Genomic DNA, 13637 nt, shown 5'->3' with positions numbered 1-13637 from the left:
ACTAAACTGCTTACTAGGTAAAAATCCACAGTGGCATATTACAACAGATTGTGTGACTCATCTTACTAAAGAAAAACTTTAAACCACACCTTCTACCTTGTTGCTGTAGGCCTTAAAAAGTCGCACATATTACTTTCAACAAGTACGTTTGTTTGAAACAAATTAATCAAAGTTTCACCATCAAGCCCACACAGTGTCACTGAGTGCATTCAGTGCAGTAAAGACCCTGAAGGCCACGGCACCTTAATGTATCTTGCAAAGATGAAGGAATGCTTTTCTTTTGTTTTTCTTCACACTGTAACACATTGTGTTTGTGCGCGTGGGCCACCATGTTCTTATTCATTTACACCGTTGCATCCTAGCATTTTCAATGCAGCATTATAAATACTGTAGTCACAATATTGCATATATACAATAAAAAGTTAATGTTTTGTAAGAAAAATACGCTTTTTTTTTTTGCAAAAGAAAATGGTTAGGTTTGATCAATAACATAATTTTTGGGGCACAAGTAGTATTTTCAAATGACATTTGCAAAGGTATCTAAAGACATCCCAAAAAGTTGGTTCTGTTCATCTGGAGGTAACGTTTTTAGTTGGAGAAAACGTGTCACCACTCATCCAAGTCACTTCTGTCTTAGCAGCCTGCAGGTTTCTCCACCCTTATAAACAGTACATTTGCTCAATGACTGAAACAAGCACCACTAGTGAACACTGAGCTGTGAGGTCAGTTCCTTGATCTGAACACAGTTTAGATCAACACAGTTAATGGCAGCAGCTTCACACAGTCATCAACCACATGTACAAGAAATTCAATAATATATATGAAAAAAAAAACGAACAATAATCATGAAATGCATATCCATTCATTCTGACTTTGACCTCAGAGGCTAGTATAGTATAGTTTATTTTGCATCTGCAGAGATTTATGGATTCTAATATGAATACAAACATTAATTAAGAACTTGTCTGATTCATTGGAATCAGAAATGGTAAAATACAGCTGAAAACCCTTTTCAGTCCAAACCTTGTTCACCTAATCACACACTTACCCACAAATAGTTTGACACGCAGTCTGTAGTAGCCAAGCTTTGAACCGCTAACCTTTACCTTTTCAGTCATTTCCACCCCACAACTTAAAAGTGACAGTTAACAGTAAAAACCAAGAAAATGTTGCTTAAGTCAGCACACAATTCACAGTAAAAGAATACAGATTAGATCGAATTTACTTTTGTCAAACACCAGCAACAACCTTTTCATCTCTTGAAGATGCTCCTGAAGAGGTTTGTGGCTCTTGGACTGAGACTATTTGCTGTGTAACGGCACAAAACTACCCAGTCCTGAAAGTCAAGCTGTCACCTCAGTTAGACAGAGAGAGAAGGGGGAAAGTCTAGACTAGGTATATAAAATGAGTGAAAGAAAAGAGGGAAGCTAGAGTTGAGGGGTCAGAGGTCACCTACAGGCAGTGGAAACAAAAAAGGGTGAATGTCAGAACAAAGGCAGTAATTGAAGGCAGGCACTGTATCACTCTCACACAGTTTGAGAACAACTATTCTGTCTGTGCCTAACTAAGGATCATTTAAAAAAACAAAACAAAACTTCAAACAGGTTTTCTCAAATATGCGTACAGTGTGTGATTTCACCAACAATACCTTTATTGTTCATTGTGGAAGCATTTTTGACTCAGTAGCAGCTGCATGTTGGCTACATATGGAAAGCATGATGCAGCAGTACCCTGCGTAGTAATTACAGTTCTCTGTGGTTGTTTTATGTTCACCTCAAAGGACGGTTTGTTCAGTAAAAAAAAAAAAAAGCATGGCCAACTCAATGGTAAGCAAAGGACGTAAAGAAGAGTAAATGAATTCTGATAATATAGCTTTATTACACTGACAGAATTCAACTGACATTACATAGGAACATGTACCTTCAGGATTTTTTGTATAGACGAATTCATACACACACACACACACACACGCACGCACGCACACACAGAACAGACAGTGTTAAAAACAAACAAAGCATCAGAAAATCACATGATCTAAGAGACAGCAGTCTTTGAGTTTTGTGAGGCGGCTCCAGTTTGTACAACATTCTATATCGTTTTCAAGATGATTTACCAGCAATGAAGCTAAACGAGCATCCACACAGACCCACAACGAATCCACACGTCTCTGTCTGTATTTACCTAACGGCAGTGGTTCATATACAAGTGGTTTTAATCATTGTTTGTGGCATGATTCACTCACCCCTGGTCACCCCAGCGAAGAAGAGGCTCATCATCAATACAAAAATATAGTACAGCAATTTTCTTGTCATAGCAAACATTCATAACTGTCCATTAATGGCCCAATCATATCAGCGGCCATTCAGATTTTTTTTTTTAAACAACAACGTACAAGCAAAAAACAAAAATCTGCTACATATAGCAATGTTAAAATGGACACTGACCACATGAGTGAAGTTTTAGCCCATTGGTGACAAATTACTGGAATTGAGAGCTAACCAATTAAAAAATCAAACTGCTGCATTTCTGACAATCTGGTTTTCTTTTTTCAGGAAACCATTTAATTCCATTAATTTCAGCACACCGTATAATTCAAATTCAAGTTGTATATTCCAGTATAACACAAAAAGAAGTCATTTCTTGTTATATAATGGTCATCACAAATGTCACCACTTGGATTTAGGGACTTGAGTAAATTACAATGGCAAATTGATGCAGCAATACGTTTTTATACATTTGACTAACTGGCACATTCAAACAGAACAGAACATTTAAAATAGTGTTAGCCCAGCCTCTGTCCAGGCTGTACCCTGCCTCTTGCTCTAGCTGGGAGAGAAGCTTTGAGGCAGGTACCAATGTTCAATGCTTCTGTTCATATATATATATATACAGTATACTCAGAAATACAACCTAAAGATATAATACTGGGGCTGTTGTTGTTGTTGTGTATTCCACAAACACAACTTGCACAGAGACAAAACCCGACCATTTCTTGAGCTGCGATGCTACTCTGCTACATATCCTGCACAGTGTGGTGAGAGAACTGCATCTCCGAACCCATGCTCTCCAGAATAAACAGAAAGGATGAAAATTTTCTACAATTCTTTAAGTATCTTGTTCTTGCATTACAGACTGTAAAAAAACAAAACAAAACAAAAAACCAATTTATACTGGGTTCTACACAGCAATACCAATATGTTGGTAATAAGCTAATATTAGCTTATAACATCGGTCCAGCATCATATTGGTCTGACTCTAATTTTTAGATTGTGCTGAAATGAATAGAAGTAAATGGAATGAAATATCAAACCCTATCACATGCTTCTCAGAAAGTCTAAATTGTACATCATTTGTAGTCAAGAGGCAACAGATTTTTTCAAATACACGGGTAGGGTTGTTAAACATCAAAACAGAGCGATCATAAAAGAATATACAGCGGTCAGTTACAGTCAGATAAAATGACAGTCCTGTTTTGAGGCCAGACAAACACAGGGACTCTTTGAAGTGCGATAACTTGAGATTCTTCAGAGCACAACAAAAAATTTAAAAGTTATTCAAGGCATCAAAATATGAGCTTTGATTGAATGAATTAAATGTGAGATAAAAAACCTTGTGGCTGCGAACCCGTTTTATCAGCTACACTGTACACAGTTTTTCTGTCAATAAAATGCAAGCCGTACGAAACAGATGCTCGACATACAGTAAGCAACAACAACAAAACTCCCTGGACTTGCACGGTTCTCATTTATTACTCTTACTTCCAAGAAAACATCAAAGTGAGCTGCATTTTTATTTATTCATTTTTTGATATATAAGTTTCAAGTTGAAAAAAAAAAAGGCTTTTATTTCACCACCAGAAACATCTGGGGATTCCCCACAGGTGAAACACATTTCTGAAAGGGGAATTTTTACCCATCAGAAAGCTAGTGGTCCAAAGACAATTACACAAATAAAGCATCCAGTGATCTGCACACAGGCAGCAGAATTTGTACACATCCCACTGTACACTTACACACTGCCACTAACCTCCAGTATGCCTCAGTTTACACACCCGAGGCAGAAAACCCATCAGAGCACAGGCTAGATTGTCTCTCAGGTAACATGAAGTCATGTTTACGGTTTGTGGAGGTGTGACTTTTATATATAACATGACTACGTGGCCATTTGTCACTCATTCACATTACAGATGCAGTAAAGGTCTGAGCCACATCCACTCATTGAAGCACATGCCACCCACAGAAGAGTAGAAAGCTACCCTGGTTTGTGTGTGGGTGCATCAGTCACTGAGATGTGCTTCTTCGATGGCCGTTTTGTCTACCGGAAATCTCCAAGGAGGCATTGTAGTTGTCTTGTACACGATGGAGGACGTTTGACCTCTTGCTCCTCTGGGTCAATGAAAGGTCAGAAAAGATTGACAAAAGTTGAAAAGGTCAGCCCTAAAGTTCTTGGAGGCCACTGTCATTTGGTGACGCTTGAGAAGGTCAAAGGGCCACAATCAATGCACAGTGAGTGAAAGGTCTGTTTTCCCTCAGCATGCAGTGTCCAGTGTTTGGCAAATACATACAGTAGTTCTCAAACAGAGTCTTCATCACCTCACCTTTTCTTCCTTGCTTCATCCCTCCTTCCGAGTCTCATCCATCATCCGCTCCCTTTTCCCTTTTCAGGTGCAGCAGTCTTGGGCCACCTGACAGAAGAGTGGGGAGCGGGATGGCAGGGAAGTGGATGTTGAAGGCTCAGAGGAGGATGAGGAGGAGGAAACGGTGGAGGAGAGGAGGGAGGGGTAGGGGCTCATCTTGTCTATGTTGACGTACGTGGTGTTGAGCAGGACGTAGTGCTCGCCGCTGAAACTGGAGAAGATGGCAGAGATGCGGGAAACCAGCTCAGAGAATGAGGGCCGTCGTTCAGGCTTTGGGTGCCAACACTCGATCATGACCGTGTAGCTAAAAGCAGAGAAGAGAGACATTAAATCATGATGAAGGCAGGACATTACCATGTGGTTACACCTGTACACTGTACAGTGATTTGGCAAAATGTTTGAAATGTCAAAAGCTAGCATCTGAGATGTAGAGTGTAAAGACTTAAAAGCTGCTGTATTGATGTGGGTATATTATATGTAATTGCTCCTCTCTAAGAAGTCTTTGTTTATGTGGCTTCTGAAATAACTTGCACAGCAGTAGAGCCTGACTGATTCAGGATTTCTAGGGTGAAAAGAAATCTATGTATGTATGTTTGTTATATGTATAAGCTATGTGATGGACAAGATATCAAAACAGCCCACAGGACCTTTCTGATTGTTTTTATTTATACATATGTCTGTAAGAGGCCAAAATTCACTCATAATATCCGCCATGATATGATGTAATGGTTGGGCTCTACAAAAGAGGAAAATTAATTTACACTAATTGGAGACAAATGCTTACTTTACAAATTCTCTAAAGTTGTTTTATTTTTTTTTTTTTGAAGAAGTGCCAATTTAGAAAATCAGTGTATGAGGGCAGCCCCAAAAAATTGCGCAAACACAAACACTTAGTGATTGTTCTGTACCGAGTCTGATTGCTGTTTATTTATGTCCATTAGCGACGAGGCATTTCTTTCTACAAACACAAGAGGTGAATTCTTGGTCACGGGAAACGTGAACTGTGTAGCCCCTGCTACAAAAAAAGCATTAGAAGGTGTTTGTAATGTTTGATATTTCTGTAATATAAATAGATATTGTAAACACATCTTTTTGGGCGGACAAATCACGTGATCTGTTGTTATGTGGCCCAGCAAATAAGTGGTGGGCTCCCAGCAATCCTAGCAGTTTAGTCAGTTCTGGAGATCTTGAATGTGACTTTGGTTAAGTTATTGCATATTTTTTCTTGGTGTAATGACTTTATTTATTATATTGTAGCTCTAAAATATCCATTTTTATTATTTGCACCAAAGCAAAATAACCATAAAACCCCCCAAAACAATTTAATGTTAAGACTTCAGGAACTAACACCTCCTTATTAACGAGTCTGCCATAATCTGGGACCCAAAACATCCTGTGAACACTCGTGGATGAAACATTGCACAAATATTTGCAGATGTGCATCATCTCCTGACGTCTGTTTAATTTATAGCTTGGGAAATTTGGGCCTCTGCCTCCTCACCTGAACACTCCCATTCCCCTCTAACGTCCACACACACTATGCACCTTATGATGTTATCTGGGATGTATGAGATCATTCTTGGCATTTGCTTCACAGGCCAGAGTTTAATGGATAAGAGCAAGTGTTAAGTGAGCTTTGCTGAAAATGACTGAGTTTAAAAAAAAAAAAAAAAAGGATTTTCTTTTGTTATTTTAAGAGTTTCAGGTAAGTTTGCTTGAAACAGTCTAAACAGTCCTGGTTTGACAAGTGATTGGCAGCAGTTCCAATGTGAACTGTTCCAAAGAAAACTGGAAAAACTCGACTGTGTCAAGAGAAAAGGTTTTCTTAACACTTCCAGTAACTCTTTCACTAATGGGTCAGCACTTCACATACCACAGCAACAAGTGCTCAGCAATCAGAATCAAGAAGCCTTTAGAAAAGAAATGTTGTACTCGCACTGGTTTTCCATTTAAATTAACTTCTGCATACTGTATGTGCGCACACTCACAGGGCATCAGGGCAGAACTCGGGCTGCAGCAGCCTCCTCCCCTGCAGGAGGAACACCGTGATGTCGAAGGAGTTCACATCAGAATACGGCGGAGCTCCGCGGGTCATGAGTTCCCATAGCAATACGCCAAAAGACCACTACATGGAGAGAGTTTCATTGTTATCCCTTTAATGACATACTTGTTGTTCTGATGTAAACAGTTAAACACTGCTAAAAAGTCCTCACCACGTCTGATTTGGTGGTAAACTTGTGCGTCTGCAGACTCTCCAGAGCCATCCATTTAACGGGCAGCTTGACTCCACTCTTGTTGTGAACGCTGTAATACTCTTTGTCATAAACATCTCTGGCCAGGCCGAAGTCTGCCACCTTTACTGTGTAGCTCTCATCCAGCCTGTCGGGGAAAACACGAAATGCCTTTTTTACTTCATTTTAACAATAACTGAAATAATTAACTTATTACTATACTAATTATAGTATTATAGTACTATTTTCTTTGACTATTTTCTACTTGCCATTGTTATAAGGTACTTATTCTACTCTTTATTGCTCTCTTGATTCTGTCTCTTCCCACCTGTATTTACTTCTATTTTCTGCTGTGTTGTGCCTTTTTATATTTAAAACACCATCACTTGATGCTAAATGAGTAAATGCCAGCTCACATGCAGTTCCTGGCAGCCAGGTCTCGGTGGACAAACTTCTTGCTGGCCAGATACTCCATCCCTCTGGCCACCTGCAGCCCAAAGCCCATCAGGTCCTTAACTGTTGGGTTCTGGAAGAATCAATTACAGTCACCTTGTTGCACATCATCAAACTTGTGAAATGTGTCTTGAAATGAACTAAAGTTCTGGTGCAGAAATTTGCAACATGCTTATATGTGGGCCCTTACATGTCCCTCATCACGGATGAAGTTGCGCAGGTCGCCGTGTTTCATATACGGAAGAACCACCAGGGGTGAGCCCTCTGGCGGAAGGCAGATACCCAACAGGGAGAGAACGTTAGGGTGGCTGAAGTCCTTCATGATGATCCCCTCCTTCAGGAACTGAGACACCTCTTCCAAGTCTGTGATGCCTGATAAGAAAAAAACAAGTTGACATCATTTTCATGTTAGCTTAGTTAGTTTTTGACTTTTATCATGAAACATTTCTAAAATTCCCCCCGTTAAGTCAAAATAAAATACAGTTAAAGGGGACCTATTGTGGTTTTCCTTTTTAAATTATGAATGGGTCATTCTTACTATTCGGTGCCATTTGAGTCCTAATGACATAATATGGTATATTTAGTGTAAAACTTGTCTAATGCTTATTTCTAAACCATTTTCTTGTATGTTTAACCCCCCTCTACCATAGAACACATTGATATATACACAGGATAAATACATTAAAAGTAAATTACTTTTATTTTAGCACAAGTCACTAAAGTACTATGTCCCCAGTCATGCTTGCTCGACTTCAGTTACAAATATAACTTAAAAAAAAAAAAATCTAGATTTTTCATCATTTCTGGATTGGCTTATTTCTAATGTTCCTCATCAAATGTTCTTTTTTATTATTAATGCATGTTTAATACTTAAAATCTTTAAAAAATGTTGTGTCCCTGAATCAACTGTCACCCCTGTTACTCTGATAAGAATTCCATAGAACACATCACCTGATTATTCTTTTAGTCACATGACACTCCCAGATGTAACATATTTTGGAGGGAAAACTTTCAAGAAGAAGATGAGTAAGTACCACTCTTTAATCAACCCTTTTTTCAATGTTTTAGCAAGATTTTGTAATGTGGCAAAGCATAACACGTCCAACCTGTTACGCTTATTAATAGTGGAAACAATTTTTTTTTTGTAATTTTTATAATATGGCTAATAAACATGTTAAAAATGGTTCTTAGTGGTCACCATGTACTAGCTTGTTGTTCATCATACTAGTAGTAATGGCTAAGTTTAGCATAAAATCTCCCCCCTGTTACCGTCACCCCTGTTATTGCTATGCACTGTAACAGGGGGGACACATGGTAACAGGGGGGACGTAAGATGATAGAAGTTTAGTTTTTGGGTTGATTGCAAGCAGAAAATAAAGGCCTTCTTCTTAAGAGATGACGTCAGTCGGATGACAACAGGACGAAAGCAAACTGTAACTCAAAAGAAAATAAAAAAACAGAAACGTTTGCTAACTGATTCACTGAAGAATCTGCACCATAAGTTTCTTTCAGAAACTGAGCATCAGGTCTCATATTCTTGTTTCTGCACCTTAAGACCATTTTGGGTTGTGGTGCCCACAGAAGCTAATCGTGAAACCTGTCAGTGCAGGACACATGAGAACTTACAGTTCATGGCCAATGCCCTGTACGTCCAAGGTCTGTCAGCAACAAAACACATTGAAGAGATGGTAGATGCAACAATGTGTGATGCTAAATCCAAAGTCTGTGCATACGGTGAGTGCAAAGACTGTTTCAGTACAACACACACACTCTTGAGACCTCCTAACAGCACAGAGATAGCCTTTACCAAGTGGTCTCTAGAAGAGAATGAAAAATTAAATGATGGAGAGGTATCTGGTAAAAAGTCAACAATTACAGTGAAGACAACTGTCATGACAACAGAAGATGCACTTGCAGGGGAATTTCATGACGGACTACTCAGATTTAGGCGGCACGTCTTTAATATCCGATGGCAGTATAGGGCCTACAGACAACTGAGAGAAAATTTGAGAAACGATGAATGTCTGCTACATGTAGATTTTAGTGAGAACTACTCCTGTAAGTATTCTCAAGAAGTACAAGCAGTCCACTTCGGAGGGTCACACCAGCAGGCAACCCTACATACTGGAGTACTGTACACTGCAGCTGAACAGTCACCAGTAACATTCTGCTCTATCTCACCTTCCAGGCGGCATGATCCCCCTGCGATATGGGCCCATCTTGACCCTGTGTTAGACATGATCAGAGAAAGATATCCTCTTATCAAACACCTCCATGTCTTCAGCGATGGTCCAGCTACACAATACAAACAAAAGGGCAACTTTTACCTGCTCTCAAAAGAGCCATTCAAAAAAGGGTTCAAAAACATCAGCTGGAACTTTTTTGAGGCCAGCCATGGAAAGGGGGCTCCAGATGGTATTGGAGCCACCCTTAAAAGGTCAGCTGACACAATTGTCCGCCATGGAGGAGATATCCCCAACGCAGAAGCTATGTTTCACAAGCTGAGAGACATGGGCACTTCAGTGGAACTTTTTTTTGTGGGAGAAGATGATGTTGAGAGGAAAGTAAAAGAAATTATTGATGGACCGACACTTGTGCCTGTCAAAGGAACCATGAAAATCCACCAAGTACTCAGTTTCTCTCCAGGAACAATAAAATACAGGGACATAACCTGCCTTTGCCAGGCAGACAAAGGTGTACTGGACTGTGAATGCTATGGCCTGAAGGAGATAAGCCTTAGTCAAGAGGCAAGTCCACATTGCACTGAGGGACCAACCCGGCCTGAGAATATCACAAAAGATCATATTGGTCAGTGGTGCATTATCAACTACGATGGTGAACCCTACCCAGGAATCATTCTGGAGGTTGAAGAGGATGTTAAAGTGAAATGCATGCACAAGAACGGGACCAACAAGTTCCACTGGCCAAGTCCATGTGAGGACATAACCTGGTATAGGGATGACCAGGTTGTGTGTCTGATGAAAGAACCAACACCTTTGAATAAGAGGTCAGTTCAGCTGGAGAGGAAAGTGTGGGATTTCGTTGAAAAAAACTGGAGTTGCTGGTCTGTTGCATAGGTAAAATGTGTGAGAAAAATGTTCATTATGTTGGGTGTACAGTGAAAATTTGCTTGTTTAATGTGGACATGTATCTACCTGTGTTGGTTGGACGGGCATGGTGAAGGTGTTCAAAGTTTCTTTAAGGTGGTATTTTTTGTCACTGATGTTATGTCCACCCTGTTACCTCCTGTCCACCCTGTTACCTGTGTGTTTCTTTTGTTAATTAAATCAAATCAACAAACATAATGCATGTCTCTTTGGTTATTGGGAGGGAATGAATCAGCAAAATTAAGTTACTTAAAAATGGAGCCAATTTTTTTTTTATATTCCCTTTGAATCTAAAAACAATCTTTTGAAATTACACTGTGTCTTAAAACTGAACCTGTCTTCTTTCAATATAATGCTTGTTTAAAATACTTCCTTGAAATTTCCTTGCAGATTTTAAAAAGGGACATTGTAGCTTTTAGAAAATGTAAATATTACTATAACTGTGTATTCAAAACAGTTATTAATAGAAAATTGAATGTCCTGTAACAGGGTGGACATTTGGCACGTCATGGGTAAAGACTTTGATTTTAAAAAATATTATAATATAATATCCTTAGCTGGACCAATACATTTTTCTTATAGGTTGAAAATCCCTCTTTTAGATGAAATGTTAAAATAATTCAAAATTTTGTATTTTTTGATGAAGAGTGATCACACTGAAATGGCACCGAATAGTAGGAATGACCCGAATACAGCCGTTCATCCCCACCCATCTTATGATCAACCCTTCTGTTTGAACTGGGCAGCCAATGAGAAGAAAGTTGGCTTAAGGGGAGAGGAGCTAAAATAGCTTATTTCACACTAAAAACATGAATTTAGTTGCTGCATCAAGGCCCAGAATAAAATAAAAAGATTAAGGGGCTGAATTGGCCCTCTTTAAATGTTTTCTTTGTTTATGAACATTTGACATTTGGAAACTGGCAGGAATGATAATTGTATGATAAGGTGCAACTCTCCTGTCATGATATCAGTGGGAAGCCCTTCCTTAGATACCTTTGGGGAAAGAGAATGCTGATAGAAACCCATCTAAGAAAACACCCTCCCTGAAGATTCACCCCAGACTTGACCCATTCCCATTTGCCAATTGCATCCCTGCTTCTGGTGTCTTGCACTTTAGCCCTGCTGACTTTGCTATAATCTAGTTAGAAATGGAAGCTCTTTAGCCTTCAGCTGAGGTTAGACCCCAAAGGCAGAAAGAGAAGACATTTGATTTCAGTTTTGATTCTCAAGTTTTTCTGTGAGGAGAATGTCTCTATTACATAAACTACTCGTGCTTGTCATAAAACATATTTGCCATTCAACTAGATATCATAGTAACAGCTACATTAGGATAAAGGAATCAGTTTAAGCTACTGACTGCAACAAAATTGAATTGCACGTTCACTACAATTGTCCTACCACCGAAAATTATCCTACTACCTCTTATCCTACCATCCTTGTGGTTTGTGTCCCCCAGCAGCTGCACAGGTCCTTTCCCCATATTGTTCCTGCATCAATCTCCCTTGCTGCAACTGACAGGTTACACGATTAGCCGGGACCCTAATGCTGTCCTCACTATCGAATGCTCATTCATCACCATCATTTCAAGCCTGAAAAGGATTCAGGCTTCTGATGAGATGAGATCTTTAATGCCATTGGGAGCGCGGTGATATCATACAATAAGTATGCAATATAATATAACTAGATGAATGATTGAATAACTGTAGCTGGATGCAAATCCGTTTTGACAACAACAGTGTCTTTAGTCTGTGTGTGCCGGGTGAAGGAGGGGTCATGATGCATTTTAACCAGGGAAGCCTCAGTTTGCACACACCTGACTCTTATTTATTAATTACATTTACTTGGAGTGAGATTTTCAGAGTGAGACACATGGTTATGCTCCTTGGAGCACTCCAATGGCATTTGTTTACATACTGTACATATTTTCTGAATTAGGCTCTTGAGGCCTAAATATTGGGTTAAAAGTCACAAAAGTGGTTGTCTTTTTACCTGGATAAAGCACTGTGGTAACTTTGAGTGAACCCATAAGCTGGTTGGGAGCAGGTTAAACTACTCTATCCAAACTCTGTGTCATATTGTCAGAGAGTGTATTAATTAGGTGATGCAGAAGATTGATCTGGAGTCCATCTGCTTCAAAATTTAACGTTGTGCATTCAGAGGTGTTCTTCTTGGTTGTAACGAGTGGTTATTTGAGTTACTGTTGCCTCAGCTTGAAGCAATCTGGCCATTCTTTTCTGACTTCTGACAACAAAATGACATTTTCCCCACCGCCCCATTGTTTCTTTTTTGGTTCATTCACTGAAAAGGTTGTGTAGTTGCTGATTACACATTTGCATTAATGAGCAGCAGAGGTATTCCTAATGAAGTGGTTTTGGTGTATATGTGTGTATTTGTATACAAGTTCATTGAAATGCAGGCACCTTATTCAAGCTTAAGGATAGCTGATAAAGAACATAGTAACGGTGAGGTGAGAAACAGTACCATTGGTTTAATAATTTTAAAAATGTGCAATTAAATATTTCACTTATCACTGTTGGAAAGAAAACACTATAGAAAGAAATAAAAAAACTGAAAGACCCTCCACCCGCCAAAAAACACCATAAAACCAAAGCTAACACATTGATGAAAAAAAACCTGTACTTACGGTTCAGGGACTTGACGGCACAGTGTAGCTTCTGCCCGTCTGGCTCAAGCAGCGTTCCGTGAAAAACACAGCCGAAATGGCCTGCAGGTTACAACACGACGTACAGCATTAGTCAGTCATCATCGGGGAAATGAAAACCTCGTGTTTAAACCTGTAAAGGACTAACAAATAGCACTTCTTTACCCCACACAAATGACAGTGATAAATGGGATGCAACACTTTCAGGTCCAATGACAATAGGATCCAGCTGTGATGGAGGCCACACCATTAGTGGTAATAGATCTGTTACCACTGTGCCATAAAACAATGATTTAATCACAAACTTGGCTAGAAAACAGTTAAGAGTTTGTTAAGGTCATGCTTCTATAATGGGTTACTGGAACCCTTGAGGCCCAAGCTGACATAAAATTTGACGATCCTACTTTTCACCGTGACTCAGAAACATAACAAAAGCATGAAGGTGAAATTTGGCGGTCCATCAAAGCAAACTGAGACAAGCAGATTCCAATTGCTTGCGCGCGTGTCTGTGAATGTAATTTAGGTCAGATATTCTGCTTCATGGCTTG

At 39.4% G+C, this 13637-nt stretch overlaps 1 protein-coding gene across 2 annotated transcripts in view; it reads right to left on the bottom strand.

Moving 5' to 3' along the window:
- Positions 1-1854: 1854 nt before the first annotated feature.
- Positions 1855-13637, bottom strand: part of met (MET proto-oncogene, receptor tyrosine kinase) — a 70121-nt gene continuing 58338 nt past the window's right edge. For both annotated transcript variants that reach the window (XM_004556315.4, XM_004556314.4), the window contains 6 exons: positions 13072-13152; positions 7511-7692; positions 7284-7393; positions 6850-7015; positions 6625-6761; positions 1855-4940 (listed from right to left, as the gene is read on the bottom strand). In XM_004556315.4, the coding sequence (XP_004556372.3) occupies positions 4661-4940; positions 6625-6761; positions 6850-7015; positions 7284-7393; positions 7511-7692; positions 13072-13152 (956 nt within the window). In that variant the 3' untranslated portion in view covers positions 1855-4660. The remainder of the gene's footprint in view (positions 4941-6624; positions 6762-6849; positions 7016-7283; positions 7394-7510; positions 7693-13071; positions 13153-13637) is intronic.

This window comes from Maylandia zebra, linkage group LG7, assembly GCF_041146795.1.
Source record: "Maylandia zebra isolate NMK-2024a linkage group LG7, Mzebra_GT3a, whole genome shotgun sequence".
Classification (NCBI taxonomy): Eukaryota; Metazoa; Chordata; class Actinopteri; order Cichliformes; family Cichlidae; genus Maylandia; species Maylandia zebra.
Note: the sequence above shows the minus strand (reverse complement) of the source record. Positions and strands in the feature narration are given on the sequence as shown.